This window comes from Schistocerca nitens, chromosome 4 (assembly GCF_023898315.1).
Source record: "Schistocerca nitens isolate TAMUIC-IGC-003100 chromosome 4, iqSchNite1.1, whole genome shotgun sequence".
NCBI classification, from domain to species: Eukaryota; Metazoa; Arthropoda; class Insecta; order Orthoptera; family Acrididae; genus Schistocerca; species Schistocerca nitens.
In genome coordinates, this window is record NC_064617.1 from 205,785,442 (window position 1) to 205,802,303 (window position 16,862).

The following is a 16,862-nucleotide window of genomic DNA, read 5'->3' on the forward strand; positions in this document are numbered from 1 at the left end:
TTGTCAAGACTATACATGTCGCAAAATCAATTTTTTTGCGAATAGTTTCTTCAAAATCGAATGAGGGAGATTGTATGAACGCGTGGATCTGAAAAACGTGGATTTCAAATTTTTACGCGAAAAGTAAAATTTTAACTGAAAAACTTTCAGAAATGGACGTAGCTTCGCTTCAACACGAAGCAATTTTTTGAGGCACATCGGATAATTCAGCTTAATGAAAACAGTAATTCGCTACTTGGACGCCACCGCCACGCGTCCCTTCGATGCGCCGTTCGTGACGTTAAACGGACGTGGCGCGGACCACGGAGTGACGTGTCCCCGCTACGCCATCTTTATGTGAATCGCTCCATTTGCTAACTTGGAGGTGGCGGAAAACAGCTGCACGTCCTCGCCACATGTCCACGCCACTCCGTTTCTGTATAAACTGGGCCTAAGGTGTTAACGTCAGTTGAACCGGAGGGCCATGCTATTCGACCGTCCCGAGCAATCCATCGCTCTTGAAACGTTTGCGTTAAGTACTGTCGTACGAGACTTAGAAAATTATGTGTGGTCCTTTGAGGCTCAAAACTTCTGTCGACATATTGATATTACAGCGGAATGTATGCCTTGCTTCCATCATTGCGTCTGCGTCTACAGGTGTTAGACAAAAATATGTAGGTCTGTCAACAGAGTCAACAAACTGGTCTCTCGTTGGAAGAAATGTGTTCGTCACCAGGGTGACGATGTCGAGTAATAAATATTTAGACATGAAAAAAAAGAGATGTAGAACGTTATTAACGTTTGTTTTATTTAAAAAGCTTTAATTTTTACACGAAAATTGGGACGCATTACTTCTCAGCACGCTCTCGTATGTGTCAGTTATTGCACTCCTTTGAATATGTTTTCATTTAGGATCCTTCGAAAGAACGTGACCACACCACCTCTTTTGTTAATACGTATTAACAAATGTTTTCTTATAACTGTTCTACTTATGACTGTTCTACATCCTTGAAGGTCTTCGCAGCATGAATCTATGGAACGAAAATTACATCTTTTGTATTGGTGACTGAATGAGCTTGACACCGCAGATGACGACATACAATACAACTTTTTTCAGATCGTACCAGTTTTCAACCACGCTTCCTTACACGTGCGAGTCAGGTGCCTACAATTGCGTCAGTGATCTACTGGATACAGTTGTTGACCACTGACTTGAGGGTTTTGTATTCGATCCTCGGTGAGTCAACATCTTTCTCTGGCGGAATGGTTAGGAACAGCGTCGACTCGGCCTATTTGAGAAATTGTTGGAATAAATTACTGGCAATAAGCACAGATAAATCTCCGAGACCAGAAGCTCGCACCAGGCTTACGCCATACATTACTGCCACAACTCTACGCTGCTCTACAAAATTACGGCAGCGCTTTCGACTTGCATCACACTACGAAACCATATTTGGTTCCTTTACTTAGATTACATGCTGTCCCCCTTTCAGTCTCCGACACTTACGTCGCAAACCGCGAGCTGTCCCTGTGGACCACTTAACATGCCCAGACAATGAACGTTTTTTCTTTTTTTCTGTTTTGTGTTCTCTCGGACTGGTGCCTCAGTGTTACAGTCTAACCTTCGAGGGGTACAATCCAATCGCACTTGCTGTCCTTGGTCGTCATAAAAAGCAAGCCTCGCTTGTACCTAGAACACCGACTGAAAAGAGAAAATGCAAAGTCAGTAACTTTCGACACACATTCGACCTTGTTAGTGAACACGTAAGCCTGATGTAATGAATGCCGTCTTGAGATGTAGGTGGCATGTTTGAATGGAAGTAGCGAAAGGGGTATTTTCTGCAGGCAATGGGCTTGTCGCCGCTTGGATAACGCCGAGAAGTAGGGTACGATTTTCTCGGCAATAGCATCGCTGGAGAGGGAACATTCAACCCTAGAGAAAAAAGTCAAGCAGGTTTGCGTTATAGTCCATGAATTGGATGACATTATCATATTCGCATCATCATTTGCTATTCAGCTAAAGATAACTGTTCGGTTTTGGGGCGCCGAACAAAGTGAACAGCGCTAATTAGACTACTCACAAAATTCTTATTCGACATGTAAGTTTAAGATTAATAAGAAAAATCCACGTACACAAGACTGCGCAAGTCCCCTTTCCTTCATAAATAGTTAGTATGGAAGAAAATCATTTCTAATTTTTAAGCCGTATTACGTTTGATCCGATATCATCTAAAACAAAGGGCATGTCGCTACGCATGTCACTCGCGCATTCTCATCGACAAACAAGTCTGTTTGAAAAAGAAGCAAAATTAAAGCTGTGAGGGCTGGTCGTAAGCTATGCCTAGAAAGTTCAGTCGGTACAACATTTGCCCGCGAAAGTGTAGGTTCCGGGTTCGACTCCGGGCCCGGTATACAGTTTTAATCTGCCTGGTAGTTTCAAATCAGCGCGAGTTCCCCAAATTCATGCTCAATTCTTATTAAATTCATATATGACGCACTTTAATTTCGCCACATGTGTCACATTCTGGATATCCTTCACGACGCAGTAGGAAGCCATGGGTGTAACGGGCAGTGCCCTATAGGAAACCGTGTTAGGACTACCTTGTTTCCACAGCGTGAGTGGAAGGATGTACGCTGAGATCCAGTGGTCGGTTTTGTCTAAAGAATAACTTGAACTGGAATGATCACATAGATAATGTCGTGGAGAAACGAAACCAAAGGCTACGATTTATTGACAGAACATTTCGTAAATTCAATAGGTCTACTAAAGAGACTGCTTACGTTACGTTTGTCCGCCATCTTCTGGAATAAGCTGTACTGTGTGGGATCCGCTTCAAAGAGGATTGACGGAGGACACTGAAAAAGATCAAAGAAGAACAGCTCGTTTTGTACACTACTCGCCATTAAAATTGCTACACCAAGAAGAAATGCAGACGATAAACGGGTATTCACTGGACATATATAGTATACTAGAACTGACATGTGATTATATTTTCACGCAATTTAGGTGTATAGATCCTGAGAAATCGAGAAATCAGTACCCAGAACAACCACCTCTGGCCATAATAACGGCCTTGATACGCCTGGGCATTGAGTCAAACAGAGAGCTTGGATGGCGTGTACAGGTGCAGCTGCCCATGCAGCTTCAACAGGATAACACAGTTCATCAAGAGTAGTGACTGGCGTATTGTGACGAGCCAGGTGCTCGGCCACCATTGACCAGACGTTTCCAATTGGTGAGAGATCTGGAGAATGTGCTGTCGAGGGCAGCAGTCGAACATTTTCTGAATCCAGAAAGGCCCGTACAGGACCTGCTACATGCGGTCGTGCATTATCCTGCATTTCGCAGGGATCGAATGAAGGATAGATCCACGGGTCGTAAGACATCTGAAATGTAATGTCCACTGTTCAAAGTGCCGTCAATGCGAACAAGAGGTGACCGAGACGTGTAACCAATGGCACCCCATACCATCATGCCGGATGATACGCCAGTATGGTGATGACGAATACACGCTTCCAGTGTGCGTTCACCGCGATGTCGCCAAACACGGATGTGACCATCATGATGCTGTATACAGAAACTGGATTCATCCGAAAGAATGACGTTTTGCCATTCGTGCACCCAGGTTCGTCGTTGAGTACACCATCGCAGGCGTTCCTGTCTGTGATGCAGCGTCAAGGGTAACTGCAGCCATGGTCTCTGAGCTGTTAGTTCATGCTGCTGCAAACGTCGTCGAACTGTTCGTGCAGATGGTTGTTGTCTTGCAAATGTCCCCATCTGTTGACTCAGTGATCGAGACGTGGCTGCACGATCCGTTACACCCATGCGGATAAGATGCCTGTCATCTCGATTGCTAGTTATCACTAGCCGTTGAGATCCAGCACAGCGTTCCGTATTACCCTCCTGAACCCACCGATTCCATATTCTGCCAACAGTCATTGGATCTCGACCAACGCGAGCAGCACTGTCGCGATACGATGAACCGCAGTCGCGATAGGCTACAATCTGACCTTTATCAAAGTCGGGTACGCATTTCTCCTCCTTAAACGAGGCATCACAACAACGTTTCACCAGGCAACGCCGCTCAACTGCTGTTTGTGTACGAGAAATCGGTTGGAAACTTCCCTCGTGTCAGCACGTTGTAGGTGTCGCCACCGGCGCCAATCTTGTGTGAATGCTCTGAAAAGCTAATCATTTGCATATCACAGCATCTTCTTCCAGTCTGTTAAATTTGGCGTCTATAGCACGTCATCTTCGTGGTGTAGCAATTTTAATGGCCAGGAGTGTATTATCGTGAAATTGGCGAGATATGATACACGAATTGGGGTAGCAATCCTCAAAACAAAGGCGTTTTTCGCTGCGGGAGGACCATCTTATGAAATTTTAGTCACTAACTTTCTCCTCGGATTGTGAAAATATTTCGTTGACGCCCACCTACATAGGGAGAAATGATCGTCATAATTACATTAGAGATATCAGAGTTCGCACGGTGAGTGATCGTTGATCCCGCGCGCTGTTCGAGAGTGGAATGGTAGAGAAGTAGCTTGAAGATGATTCGATGAACCCTCTGCCAAGCACTTAATTGCGTTTTGCAGAGTAGTCATGTAGGTGTAGATGTCTTTCAGTCAAAGATCGCGATGTGACGAAGCGTGATATCTGTCACATTAAAAAAATCTGCTTAAGTTTTTCGTTATTAGTAACTAAACTTACTTCATTTCCGGCAGCACTACGACAAGAGAATCCACCTGCATATGGTCCAGATGATGTTCTTGTAACACTTGCATCTGATGATAAGCCTGCAGTGACTCGAAAACTAGTTAATGGTACAGAAAACAAATCTTATCAAAAACGCATAAAAGAAACTGGTTGCATATTACACCGAAATTATCGCCAATTTCAATCACAGTCCAAGTTCGCCATCCATTATGGACAGAGTGTAAGGAGCTTACATCTGATTGATATTCTGATGATGGACCACGACCAAAACACACGAAGAAAGTTTTTATGACAAGTGGATTCTTGTTATTTGTCGATCTTAAGCAGTGTTAAAGGCTAGCCAACTAATCATATTATGTCGTAAATTAAAGTAAATGAGATCCCTACCTTACCATACAGCTACAGGTGGTCCGTAATTCCCTAAAACAGAAACGATCGATTCCTTCCGCAATCCGAACTTTTGCTTCGTCTCGAACAACCATGTCGTCGACGCGATAACTCGAATGTTGTTGGTGTTCGCTTGCGAAATAACTTCAGGCGTCCTTTTATTGATGTAATGCGTAATCAAAGAATTGGATACTGATTTCAGTCTGAGAATCGTCAGTAATGCAGACGATACTAGAGGGATGAATCATTAAAAAACCGGAGGTTTCGCTTAATTAATCTTGCTGGAATCTGCAATAACTCCAAATTTTTATATCAGTGTATTGTAACGCTGTTTTTCGTCCTCTGTAAGATCCATTTGAATAGTGTCTTTTTTCGTTTATTGTCTACGGATGTAATTTTGATGTATTATATGATTTTACTGATTTCTTTTATGTAAATCCTAACACGCAGCTTCTAATTAAATGTATGAAATATTATCTGTAAACAAGTGTTTTGTTCTGTTATTTTATATAGTGTTACTATAAATTTAGTACTATAGCCTAATAATATAATAATCATCTGTATAATTAAAGACGATCAGGAAGACAGTTGAAAGGTGGAGTTGGAAGCAAAAGGATAGATTGAGACATAGAAGTTTGTTAGTGGGGGCTCGGGTCGTATTTTATGGAGAGAAGGAATAGTTTTGCGGCAATGAATGGACAGTAAAGGGTCGAGAAGGGTGCTGAATGATATTGTTACGGGAAAATGAAGAACTTAAGCTGTTTTTGAAAGTGTGTTAGCGTGACGAAGAGGTTGTCGGAGGTGATGGAATGGCGCCATGTTACAGTGAGTTATTGAACTTAACGGTGAACATTCAGTTTCTAAAGTATTTGACGGAGAAGAGAGCAGTATGAGGCAGAAGTGAAGAAGACCAGAAGAAGATGGAATTAAGAAGAATGAGGTAAAATTTGTTGATAAGGAAGTAGGAAGAGAAGAAGAGAGGACATCGGAAGAACTAGAATTGTTTCGAAGTTATTAAAGAAGTGTGAGTAGAAGAGTAGTAGACGAAATTACTACTTAACCCCTAAATACCTGGATACATTTCTATATGAAAGATAAAAACCAAAATTCGTGGCACAGTAGAGGTACCCGAAACACTCCGGAGAATGCAGCATTTGTCAGAAGCGTTAGTAGCTTCGCGCAGAATCAGCAGGTACCGGTACTGGCTCTGAAAACCAGTTAACCTTTCAATTATTAGCACAGCATTAGTACGATGCGAATTCGCGACACTCAACTTTAAGGCGCTAATTAATTCGTCAGAGAGAAGAAAGAATAGGTGGATTATGGCAGACGAGCTAACGGTGCAGTGAATGTTTTGTGAAATTTTGTGCTAGGCAAGTCGAAACTTGCCAAACCAATAAGAACTATTATTGTGAGGTCGTAGCACACGTCAGTGTTTTGAAATGAAACTTTAAAAAAGGAAAGTCCACTTCTCTAGCTAAAATAAATAACTGCTTGGGTGCACATTGTTGCCGATAACATTATGTGTGTTCTACGAAATACCTTACGGACCCCATCCACAAATCCTACTTGCGTATTTAACTGAACAGTTGTATTTTGAATAGCAAGAAATTTTCAGCTAATATATTTCATTTTTCGAGACTATACGTCGCCATACTAGCAGCCAGCGCTAATCGACAACGGAGCTGTGGTCCAGAGATCGTCCTTTCAGCGGCCAGAAACAGCGGAAGTTCGACAGTGCACGGTACGGAACATAATTAGTTTTAAATCAAAATAAACAGAGAGATAATCCATAGTTATACAAATGCTGTAGATTTGCAAAGACAGCTTCCTTACTGTTGTTGAAAACATTCTTACAGGCTAAGCTTTTAATATAGTGAACAATCTGCCAACAGCGAAAATATTTGTTTTACCTTAAAAGCCAGAATATCTCTCGCGGTTTGTTGTTCTACATTTCTGTAAAAATGCAGTCAACTAAACATCAATTACTCGAGAGAGAAACTCTAAACTGTCTATCACTTTGTGATGAGGTTTTGAAACTAAATTAAATTCTTTAGGTCACCTACTTTCTAAGATTTCTTCGTAGACTTTGTGTACCAAGTCATTATAAGAGCTAAGGACATTCTCTAATTATCACAATAGATCTGGACAGTAATTTGTTAAATATATATTCAGATCCACTACATAAAATAGTTAATCAATATTACCATTATTATCATTCATTACTGTTTATTTTATGATTTATTTTGCCTTGGAAGCGTGAATGAGATAGAGTGTGTGGTTCGTAAGTGTGTATCAAATTGTGTGATTGTGTGTGTGTCTGTGTGCCTGTGCCTGTGTGTGTGTGTGTGTGTGTGTGTGTGTGTGTGTGTGTGTGTGTGTGTGTGTGTGTGCGTGCGTGCGCGCGCGAGCGAGCGCGTTTGCCACCAAAGCAGTGCGGTTTCAAGGAAGGTTGTTCATTAAATGGTAATGTGGATAAGTTACGTTTACGAAAGCGGAGTGGTAGCAATATTTGTTCTGGTACACAATAGTCATTGAAGTAGCATCTGCGTAGAAGCAAAAGAGGTAGATAGTAGTCAGTAGCAAAGACAGTGTGACAGCAGTTGGTACGCGAACAGCCTGAGTACAGGAATCGTGTCTGAATGAATAATAGTCAATTAGCATGTGCACAATTATGACATACGCAGTATTACGTGCTTGCAATAGAACGATAACACTAATGAGTCGACACGTTTTGGTATCACTGTTCAAATTTATACGTACATATTAACAAATTCACGTGATACTTCTTATACTCCTCAGTTACTGCTATATGAGCACGTACTGTCTAAACTGTACATATTCTGTTTCGAGCTAAGTTACGGAAAAGCTGTGCAAAGACAAGCACTGTAGTATTTATTTCAGCGTGACTGAAGTAACAACGAATAAGATTTTTGCAATCAAGCTGTGGATTGTATTATAATAGATTCCGAGACGTCCACACATAGAAGAAACCGCGAAAGACAGGACTCCGTCAGTGTTGCAAATCGACGAGGGAACACGATTTCGAGGCAGCAGAACACTCCACTGTTACAAACCTCTTAAAGGTAGATAATTACCGAAGCCAGCAGAGGAAGCTACAGTATAACGGCGCTCACGCTGAACGGTCCCCCATATGTAGCGATTATGACGTCTGCCCGTGGTTTATAGTCACGTTCTGTCGCTATTTCCACTCCGTACAAACTGTACTCATGTCCACAGGTGTTGGGATCTTCGAGATACACGAAACCACATTAGTACGGACATAGTGAACATCAAAAGGTATTTATCAATATTGTGACGTGTGAAGCGCAGACACGTATACAACGAGTACCAGTAAATTGTTGTCAACGCTTACTGTGTATTGTGGCTCTCGACTAGCAGTATACATAACGAAATACCGCTACTGTTTTATTATTTTATGGCATGGTGTGGTCTAGGGATGCGTTCTTCACTAATAATCAAAACGTCCTGGGTCCTGGGTTTCATCCAGGTAAGGGCTTAAATTTTGCCTAAAAAGGTCATACACAATGGTGGACAAAGACTTCCAGTACAAGCAGACACCCTGGATCTGCCGACGGCCTTATCAAGAAGGATGAAGGAGCGGACAGCTCACCAGGGTAACTTCTTGCCCTCAAGGGGGGCAGTGCCAGTAAAAGTCGGAAAAATTAGCAATGACCAATAGCATGAGTGAGCAAAAGACAAGGAAAATTACTGCACTGAAAACATATAATGTGAATCCACAAGGCATGTGGCCTGTAATCGAAAAACTCCGTTGGAGTAAGATTCCAGGTTAGCCCGCCATTAAGATCTCCGGGAGGGGACTGCCAAAGTTGGATTACCATGAGAAAAAGGTAGAATAACCAACGAATGGGTAGCATTCTACGAGTCGGAGTGTGGAATTTCAGAAGTTTGAACGTGGTAGGAAAGCTACAAAATCTAAATACGAAAAGGTAAAGGCTTACTGTAGATGTCGTGGGGGTTAATGAAGTAGAATGGAAAGAAGATAAGGATTTCTGCTCAGACGAATTTAGGGTAATATCAAAAGCGGCAGAAAATGATACAATCGGAGTAGAATTCGTTAAAATTAGGTGGGACAAAGAGTGAGTTACTGCGAACATTTATAACAAGGTTGTTTTCGTCAGAATGGACAGCAAACCGTCGCCACCAATAATGGTTTAGGTATACACGTCGACTTCACAAGCAGAGGATGAAAAGACAGAGAAAGTATTTGAGGATATTGAACGGATAATTCAGTTTATAAAACAAGACTACAGTCTAATACTCACGGAGGATTAGAACGCAGTAGAAAGGAGAGCAATAGAAGAAGGAGTTCGGGAGAATATAGGCTTGGTAGTAAGAATGTGAGAGGAGACAGACTAATTGAGTTTTCCAACAAATTTCGGCTAGTTATAGTGAGTACACTGTTCAAGAATCGCAAGAGGATATATACTTGAAAAAAGCCTAGAGGCATGAGCAGATTTCAGCTGGACTACATCATGGTAAGACAGAGAGTACGAAATCTAACACTGGACTGCAAGGCGCACCCCGGAGCAGATATAGATGGTTCAAATGGCTCTAAGCACAATGGGACTTAACATCTGAGGACATCAGTCCCCTAGACTTAGAACTACTTAAACCTAACTAACCTATGGCCCGAGGCAGGACTAGAACCTGCGACCGTAGCAGCAGGCAGATATAGACTCAGAACACAATTTAGTAATGTTGAAAGTAGCTGCAAGTGTAAGAGAACCGTCCGGAAGAATCCACATGCAGAGAAGTTGTATACTGAAACACTGAGAAATGATGAGACGCGTTTCAAGTTCTGTGAGGCTATAGATACTGCGATAACGGATACCTCAGAAGCCAATTCAGCTGAAGAGGAATGGACATCTCTAAGAAGGGCCATCACCGAATCTGGAGAAACAGACGTACGTACATGTAAGACAACTGGGATCGACGAAAGAAGTAATCAAACAATACTCAGAGAAATTCAGGAATAAAGCGATGTACAGATTACTCAGGAATGACATAAATAGGAAATTTAGAGAAGCGAAGGTGAAACGGCAGCCGAAAAAATATGGAGAAATCGTAAAAGAAATGGTCGTCGGAATGACTGATACAGCAGTGGGAATTCCAATGTAAGCGCAGAGGAAGGATCGGTTGAGTGGACGGAGTACGTTGAAAGTTTCTGTGAGGGGCAGGCTTGTCTGATGAGTGTTACTGGTGTATAATGGAGACATAAGGAATCTGATATTAGAGTTAGAGTATGGTAAAACTTTGGAAGACTTAAGATCAAACATGACAGAAGCAATAGATAAAATTTCTTCGGAACTTGTAAAATCACTGGGCGAAGTGGCAACCAAACGACTACTCAAGTTGGTGTGTAGAGTCTTTGGTACCGGAGACAGACCGTCAGACTTTCGGAAAAATATCATCCACACAATTCCGAAGACAGCACTTCGCTGCGAGAACTATCGCACAACCAGCTTAACAGCTCAGCTTCTGACAAGAGTGTTATACATATGAATGGAAAAGAAAATTGTGGATTTGTTAGATGACGATCAATTTGGCCTTAGGAAACATGAAGGCACTAGAGAAGCAGCTCTGACGTTGCACTTGATAATGGAAGCAATACTTCAGAAAAATCAAGACGCATTCATAGGGTTGGTGGAGCGGACTTCGATAATGTAAAATTGTGCAAGATGTTCGAAATTCTAAGAAATACATTGTGTACTATAACCAAGAGAGAACAGTAAGACTGGAAGACTATGAACGATGTGTTTGGATTAAAAAGAACCTCTGCTGTTCAATCAATATATCGAAGAAACAATGGTGGAAATAAAAGAAAGGTTGCGGAACGTGATAAAATTCAGAGTGAGAGAATGTCAAAGATAAGATTGGCTAATGACATTGCTATCGTCACTGGAAGCGTAGAAGAACCGAAATGGAATGAACTCTCCAATGAGTGAAGAATGTTGATTGAGAATAAACCGAAGATAGATAAAAGTAATGAGGCATAACAGAAATGAGAATAGGGGAAAAATTAACATCAATATTGCTGACCACGAATTCTGTTACCTTGGAAGCAAAATAAGACATGACAAACGAAGGAAGAAGAATGTAAAGAGCAAAACAGCACAACAGGCAAGAGGACACTTTTGGCCAACAGAAGCGTACTAGTAACAAATATAGCCCTTGATATCAGAAAGAAATTTCTGAGAAGGTACGTTTCGTACACAGCTTTGTATAGTAGTGAAACATGGATTGCGGGAAACCAGAAAAGAAGACAGTCGAAATGTTTCAGATGTGGTGTCGCAGAAGGATGTCGAAAACTAGGTGATCTGATATAATAAGGAAGGAGGACGTTTTCCGCAGAAATGCCGAAGAAAATATCATATAGGAAACATCGATAAGAGGAAGGGATACGATGATAGGATATGTGTTAAAGACACCCGTTCTTTATTGCAGAATCACATTCTTCATAAAAAACTACTTACATTTTGTCTTAAACATTTGTTTTGATTCTTGGTAGTTGGCGCTGTAATTCAAGAAAATCCGTGTTCTCATTTTTGCGTGGAAAATGGATACGGTTAAAAAAATACTTATTTACTTCGTAAATTTTGAGTCGCTAAAACTAAAAATCTCCCTCTCTCCCCATAGGGTGGGGTTTCAGAGAGAGGAATTAGAGTTTTTCAAATGCTGACCCAAATACTGTATTAATTTTTTCCTCAGATTCGGATAAATTTAGTTTATTTCACGGTTATGAGGCCACACAACTTTTAATTATCAAACAAATTATCTGACTAACTAACTAACTAATCAATCATCCTACTTACTAACGAGTGAACTCAGATTTTATTTATCGTAACCATTTTAAACGCAAAAATGAGAACATGAATTTTCTTGAATTTCAGCGCCAACTACCAAGAATCAAAACAAATGTTTAAGACAAAATGTACGTAGTTCTTTTATCTAGAATGTGATTCTGTAATAAAAAATACTTCCCCCATGAACCATGGACCTTGCCGTTGGTGGGGAGGCTTGCGTGCCTCAGCGATACAGATGGCCGTACCGTAGGTGCAACCACAACGGAGGGGTATCTGTTGAGAGGCCAGACAAACATGTGGTTCCTGAAGAGGGGCAGCAGCCTTTTCAGTAGTTGCAGGGGCAACAGTCTGGATGATTGACTGATCTGGCCTTGTAACATTAACCAAAACGGCCTTGCTGTGCTGGTACTGCGAACGACTGAAAGCAAGGGGAAACTACAGCCGTAATTTTTCCCGAGGACATGCAGCTTTACTGTATGATTAAATGATGATGGCGTCCTCTTGGGTAAAATATTCCGGAGGTAAAATAGTCCCCCATTCGGATCTCCGGGCGGGGACTACTCAAGAGGTCGTCGTTATCAGGAGAAAGAAAACTGGCATTCTACGGATCGGAGCGTGGAATGTCAGATCCCTTAATCGGGCAGGTAGGTTAGATAATTTAAAAAGGGAAATGGATAGGTTAAAGTTAGATATAGTGGGAATTAGTGAAGTTCGGTGGCAGGAGGAACAAGACTTTTGGTCAGGTGATTACAGGGTTATAAATACAAAATCAAATAGGGGTAATGCAGGAGTAGGTTTAACAATGAATAAAAAAATAGGAGTGCGGGTTAGCTACTACAAACAGCATAGTGAACGCATTATTGTGGCCAAGATAGACACAAAGCCCATGCCTACTACAGTAGTACAAGTTTATATGCCAACTAGCTCTGCAGATGTTGAAGAAATTGATGAAATGTATGACGAAATAAAAGAAATTATTCAGGTAGTGAAGGGAGACGAAAATTTAATAGTCATGGGTGACTGGAATTCGTCAGTAGGAAAAGGGAGAGAAGGAAACATAGTAGGTGAATATGGATTGGGGGGAAGAAATGAAAGAGGAAGCCGCCTTGTAGAATTTTGCACAGAGCATAACTTAATCATAGCTAACACTTGGTTCAAGAATCATAAAAGAAGGTTGTATACCTGGAAGAATCCTGGAGATACTAATAGGTATCAGATAGATTATATAATGGTAAGACAGAGATTTAGGAACCAGGTTTTAAATTGTAAGACATTTCCATGGGCAGATGTGGATTCTGACCACAATCTATTGGTTATGAACTGCAGATTGAAACTGAAGAAACTGCAAAAAGGTGGGAATTTAAGGAGATGGGACCTGGATAAACTGAAAGAACCAGAGGTTGTAGAGAGTTTCAGGGAGAGCATAAGGGAACAATTGACAGGAATGGGGGAAAGAAATACAGTAGAAGAAGAATGGGTAGCTCTGAGGGATGAAGTAGTGAAGGCAGCAGAGGATCAAGTAGGTAAAAAGACGAGGGCTAATAGAAATCCTTGGGTAACAGAAGAAATATTGAATTTAATTGATGAAAGGAGAAAATATAAAAATGCAGTAAATGAAGCAGGCAAAAGGGAATACAAACGTCTCAAAAATGAGATCGACAGGAAGTGCAAAATGGCTAAGCAGGGATGGCTAGAGGACAAATGTAAGGATGTAGAGGCTTGTCTCACTAGGGGTAAGATAGATACTGCCTACAGGAAAATTAGAGAGACCTTTGGAGAGAAGAGAACCACTTGTATGAATATCAAGAGCTCAGATGGCAACCCAGTTCTAAGCAAAGAAGGGAAGGCAGAAAGGTGGAAGGAGTATATAGAGGGTTTATACAAGGGCGATGTACTTGAGGACCATATTATGGAAATGGAAGAGGATGTAGATGAAGATGAAATGGGAGATAAGATACTGCGTGAAGAGTTTGACAGAGCACTGAAAGACCTGAGTCGAAACAAGGCCTCGGGAGTAGACAACATTCCATTAGAACTACTGATGGCCTTGGGAGAGTCAGTCATGACAAAACTCTACCATCTGGTGAGCAAGATGTATGAGACAGGCGAAATACCCACAGACTTCAAGAAGAACATAATAATTCCAATACCAAAGAAAGCAGGTGTTGACAGATGTGAAAATTACCGAACTATCAGTTTAATAAGTCACAGCTGCAAAATACTAACGCGAATTCTTTACAGACGAATGGAAAAACTGGTAGAAGCGGACCTCGGGGAATATCAGTTTGGATTCCATAGAAATGTTGGAACACGTGAGGCAGTACTAACGTTACGACTTATCTTAGAAGAAAGATTAAGAAAAGGCAAACCTACGTTTCTAGCATTTGTAGACTTAGAGAAAGCTTTTGACAACGTTAACTGGAATACTCTCTTTCAAATTCTGAAGGTGGCAGGGGTAAAATACAGGGAGCGAAAGGCTATTTACAATTTGTACAGAAACCAGATGGCAGTTATAAGAGTCGAGGGGCATGAAAGGGAAGCAGTGGTTGGGAAAGGAGTGAGACAGGGTTGCAGCCTCTCCCCGGTGTTATTCAATCTGTATATTGAGCAAGCAGTAAAAGAAACAAAAGAAAAATTCGGAGTAGGTATTAAAATTCATGGAGAAGAAGTAAAAACTTTGAGGTTCGCCGATGACATTGTAATTCTGTCAGAGACAGCAAAGGACTTGGAAGAGCAGTTGAATGGAATGGATAGTGTCTTGAAAGGAAGATATAAGATGAACATCAACAAAAGCAAAACGAGGATAATGGAATGTAGTCAAATTAAATCGGGTGATGCTGAGGGGATTAGATTAGGAAATGAGACACTGAAAGTAGTAAAGGAGTTTTGCTATTTAGGGAGTAAAATAACTGATGATGGTCGAAGTAGAGAGGATATAAAATGTAGACTGGCAATGGCAAGGAAAGCGTTTCTGAAGAAGAGAAATTTGTTAACATCGAGTATAGATTTAAGTGTCAGGAAGTCGTTTCTGAAAGTATGGAAAGTATGAAAGTATGGAAGTGAAACATGGACGATAACCAGTTTGGACAAGAAGGGAATAGAAGCTTTCGAAATGTGGTGCTACAGAAGAATGCTGAAGATAAGGTGGGTAGATCACGTAACTAATGAGGAGGTATTGAATAGGATTGGGGAGAAGAGAAGTTTGTGGCACAACTTGACTAGAAGAAGGGATCGGTTGGTAGGACATGTTTTGAGGCATCAAGGGATCACAAATTTAGCATTGGAGGGCAGCGTGGAGGGTAAAAATCGTAGAGGGAGACCAAGAGATCAATACACTAAGCAGATTCAGAAGGATGTAGGTTGCAGTAGGTACTGGGAGATGAAGAAGCTTGCACAGGATAGAGTAGCATGGAGAGCTGCATCAAACCAGTCTCAAGACTGAAGACCACAACAACAACAACAATAAAAAATAAGGGTTCCCATTTGAAATGTTAAAATTGCCTCCCGCTCCACCCCCTGGGGGCTGGGGTGGCGGGCTAATTTTAGCACCAGCAGATGTCCGCCTCGAAAATAATCAACTTTGGATTCTACACATTTTTTCGTGTGAAGCTTTTTCTTCGAGTTATTCTGGTTTGTCAACTCAAAATTTACACCCTGTATATATAAAATTTTTTAGCTACATGCCAGAGGTAGTCATAAAGTTTTAACTTTTATCTCGTAAAAATAAGGTGCAGTAATTAATTTTTTATTTCTTTGCAGACACATGTTTGTAGTCCCGGAACACACTGAAATCTGCGTACCCTCTACAGTGCCGTATCACGCCGCTAGATCTGAAATAATGTGCAGCAGCCCACCTCCACTTTACGAAAGTTATTCGCAGATTGCGAATTCTTTGACATCGTCTGTGTTACGTATAGATATATTACCTCTTAGTAACACATGAAAATTTGTGCCAGACCTGTACTTGGACCGGATTTCCGGCTTATCGCGAACTGCGGCCTTAACCATTTCGGCTATCCGTGCGAGCTCCCCTGACCCATCCAAAGCGCCATACGCCACACAGTGTAGATCCCCTAATGCTCGCAACATTATTTGAATTCCGGCCATAGGAGATTATGAGGAATGTTATTATCGTCATTTTGTCGGTCTGGGCTTGTAAATGAAACATCTTCACTCTATCAGTGGGCTGCACGATTTAATTTTGGCCCCTCTACAGGCATCTACGGAACTGTGAAGCAGGGATTTCAAGGTTTACTAGGATATCACAAACAAAATTAATCCTGTAACTTTTTAGTGGTTATAACCGAAACCACCTCTCGTAATCCAGTGACGGTAGTAATAAGAACGCTGGTGATGGTCTTCATTAAAAAAAAAATCGTCTTCTACCGATCGCGCCGGTGTTGGAGGTGCGACGCAGTGCGACAACTCACCGCTCTTGGGAAAGCTGACGATCCAGTGGTCATCAGTGTGGACGGTCATGTCCAGAATGCGATCGCCGAATTCCGTGTAGTACTTGGGGAGGACGGCGCCACTCGGTTCTGCGCGAACGTAGCCGCCGCGGAACTGCGAGGTGAAGTCTCTGGCGGCGATGCGGCCAAACTCGCCCTCCAGCTCAGAGTATCGCAAGCGCGTCATGTCGTCGTCTGGTCGCCACACGTACCGGGCGAAAGGCGCAGCGACAATGCAGAGCCGCGCCGGCCGGGGGCCCATTTGGCTGCGCGCGGTCTCTGCTGACCTTGCTCCGCTCGATAAAACCGCTGTGCAGCCTTCTCGGCGGCACCGTAACTGTCACCCCAGCCTGCGCACCACTGTTCACTTACGTCACTGAATCACCGCTCCACAAACAGTGATTCGCTGGATACCCGGCTTCGTAGCGGTTTCTCACTGTCGTTCGCGACGCCAGGGGTCGGCAGCGACATTGATACACTTAG

The 16,862-nt window shown here is 42.0% G+C and overlaps 1 protein-coding gene across 2 annotated transcripts in view; it reads right to left on the reverse strand.

Annotated features, from left to right (window-relative positions):
- LOC126251872 (luciferin sulfotransferase-like) overlaps positions 1 to 16,862 on the reverse strand; it is a 146,008-nt gene that overhangs the window by 45,894 nt on the left and 83,252 nt on the right. The window contains exon 1 of one of the 2 annotated variants that reach the window (XM_049952560.1): positions 16,362 to 16,656. The exons of the other annotated variant lie outside the window; for it this stretch is intronic. Coding sequence (XP_049808517.1) covers positions 16,362 to 16,641 — 280 coding nt within the window. The 5' untranslated portion in view covers positions 16,642 to 16,656. Of the gene's footprint in view, positions 1 to 16,361; positions 16,657 to 16,862 lie in introns of those variants that run through there. 2 annotated transcript variants of the gene reach the window in all.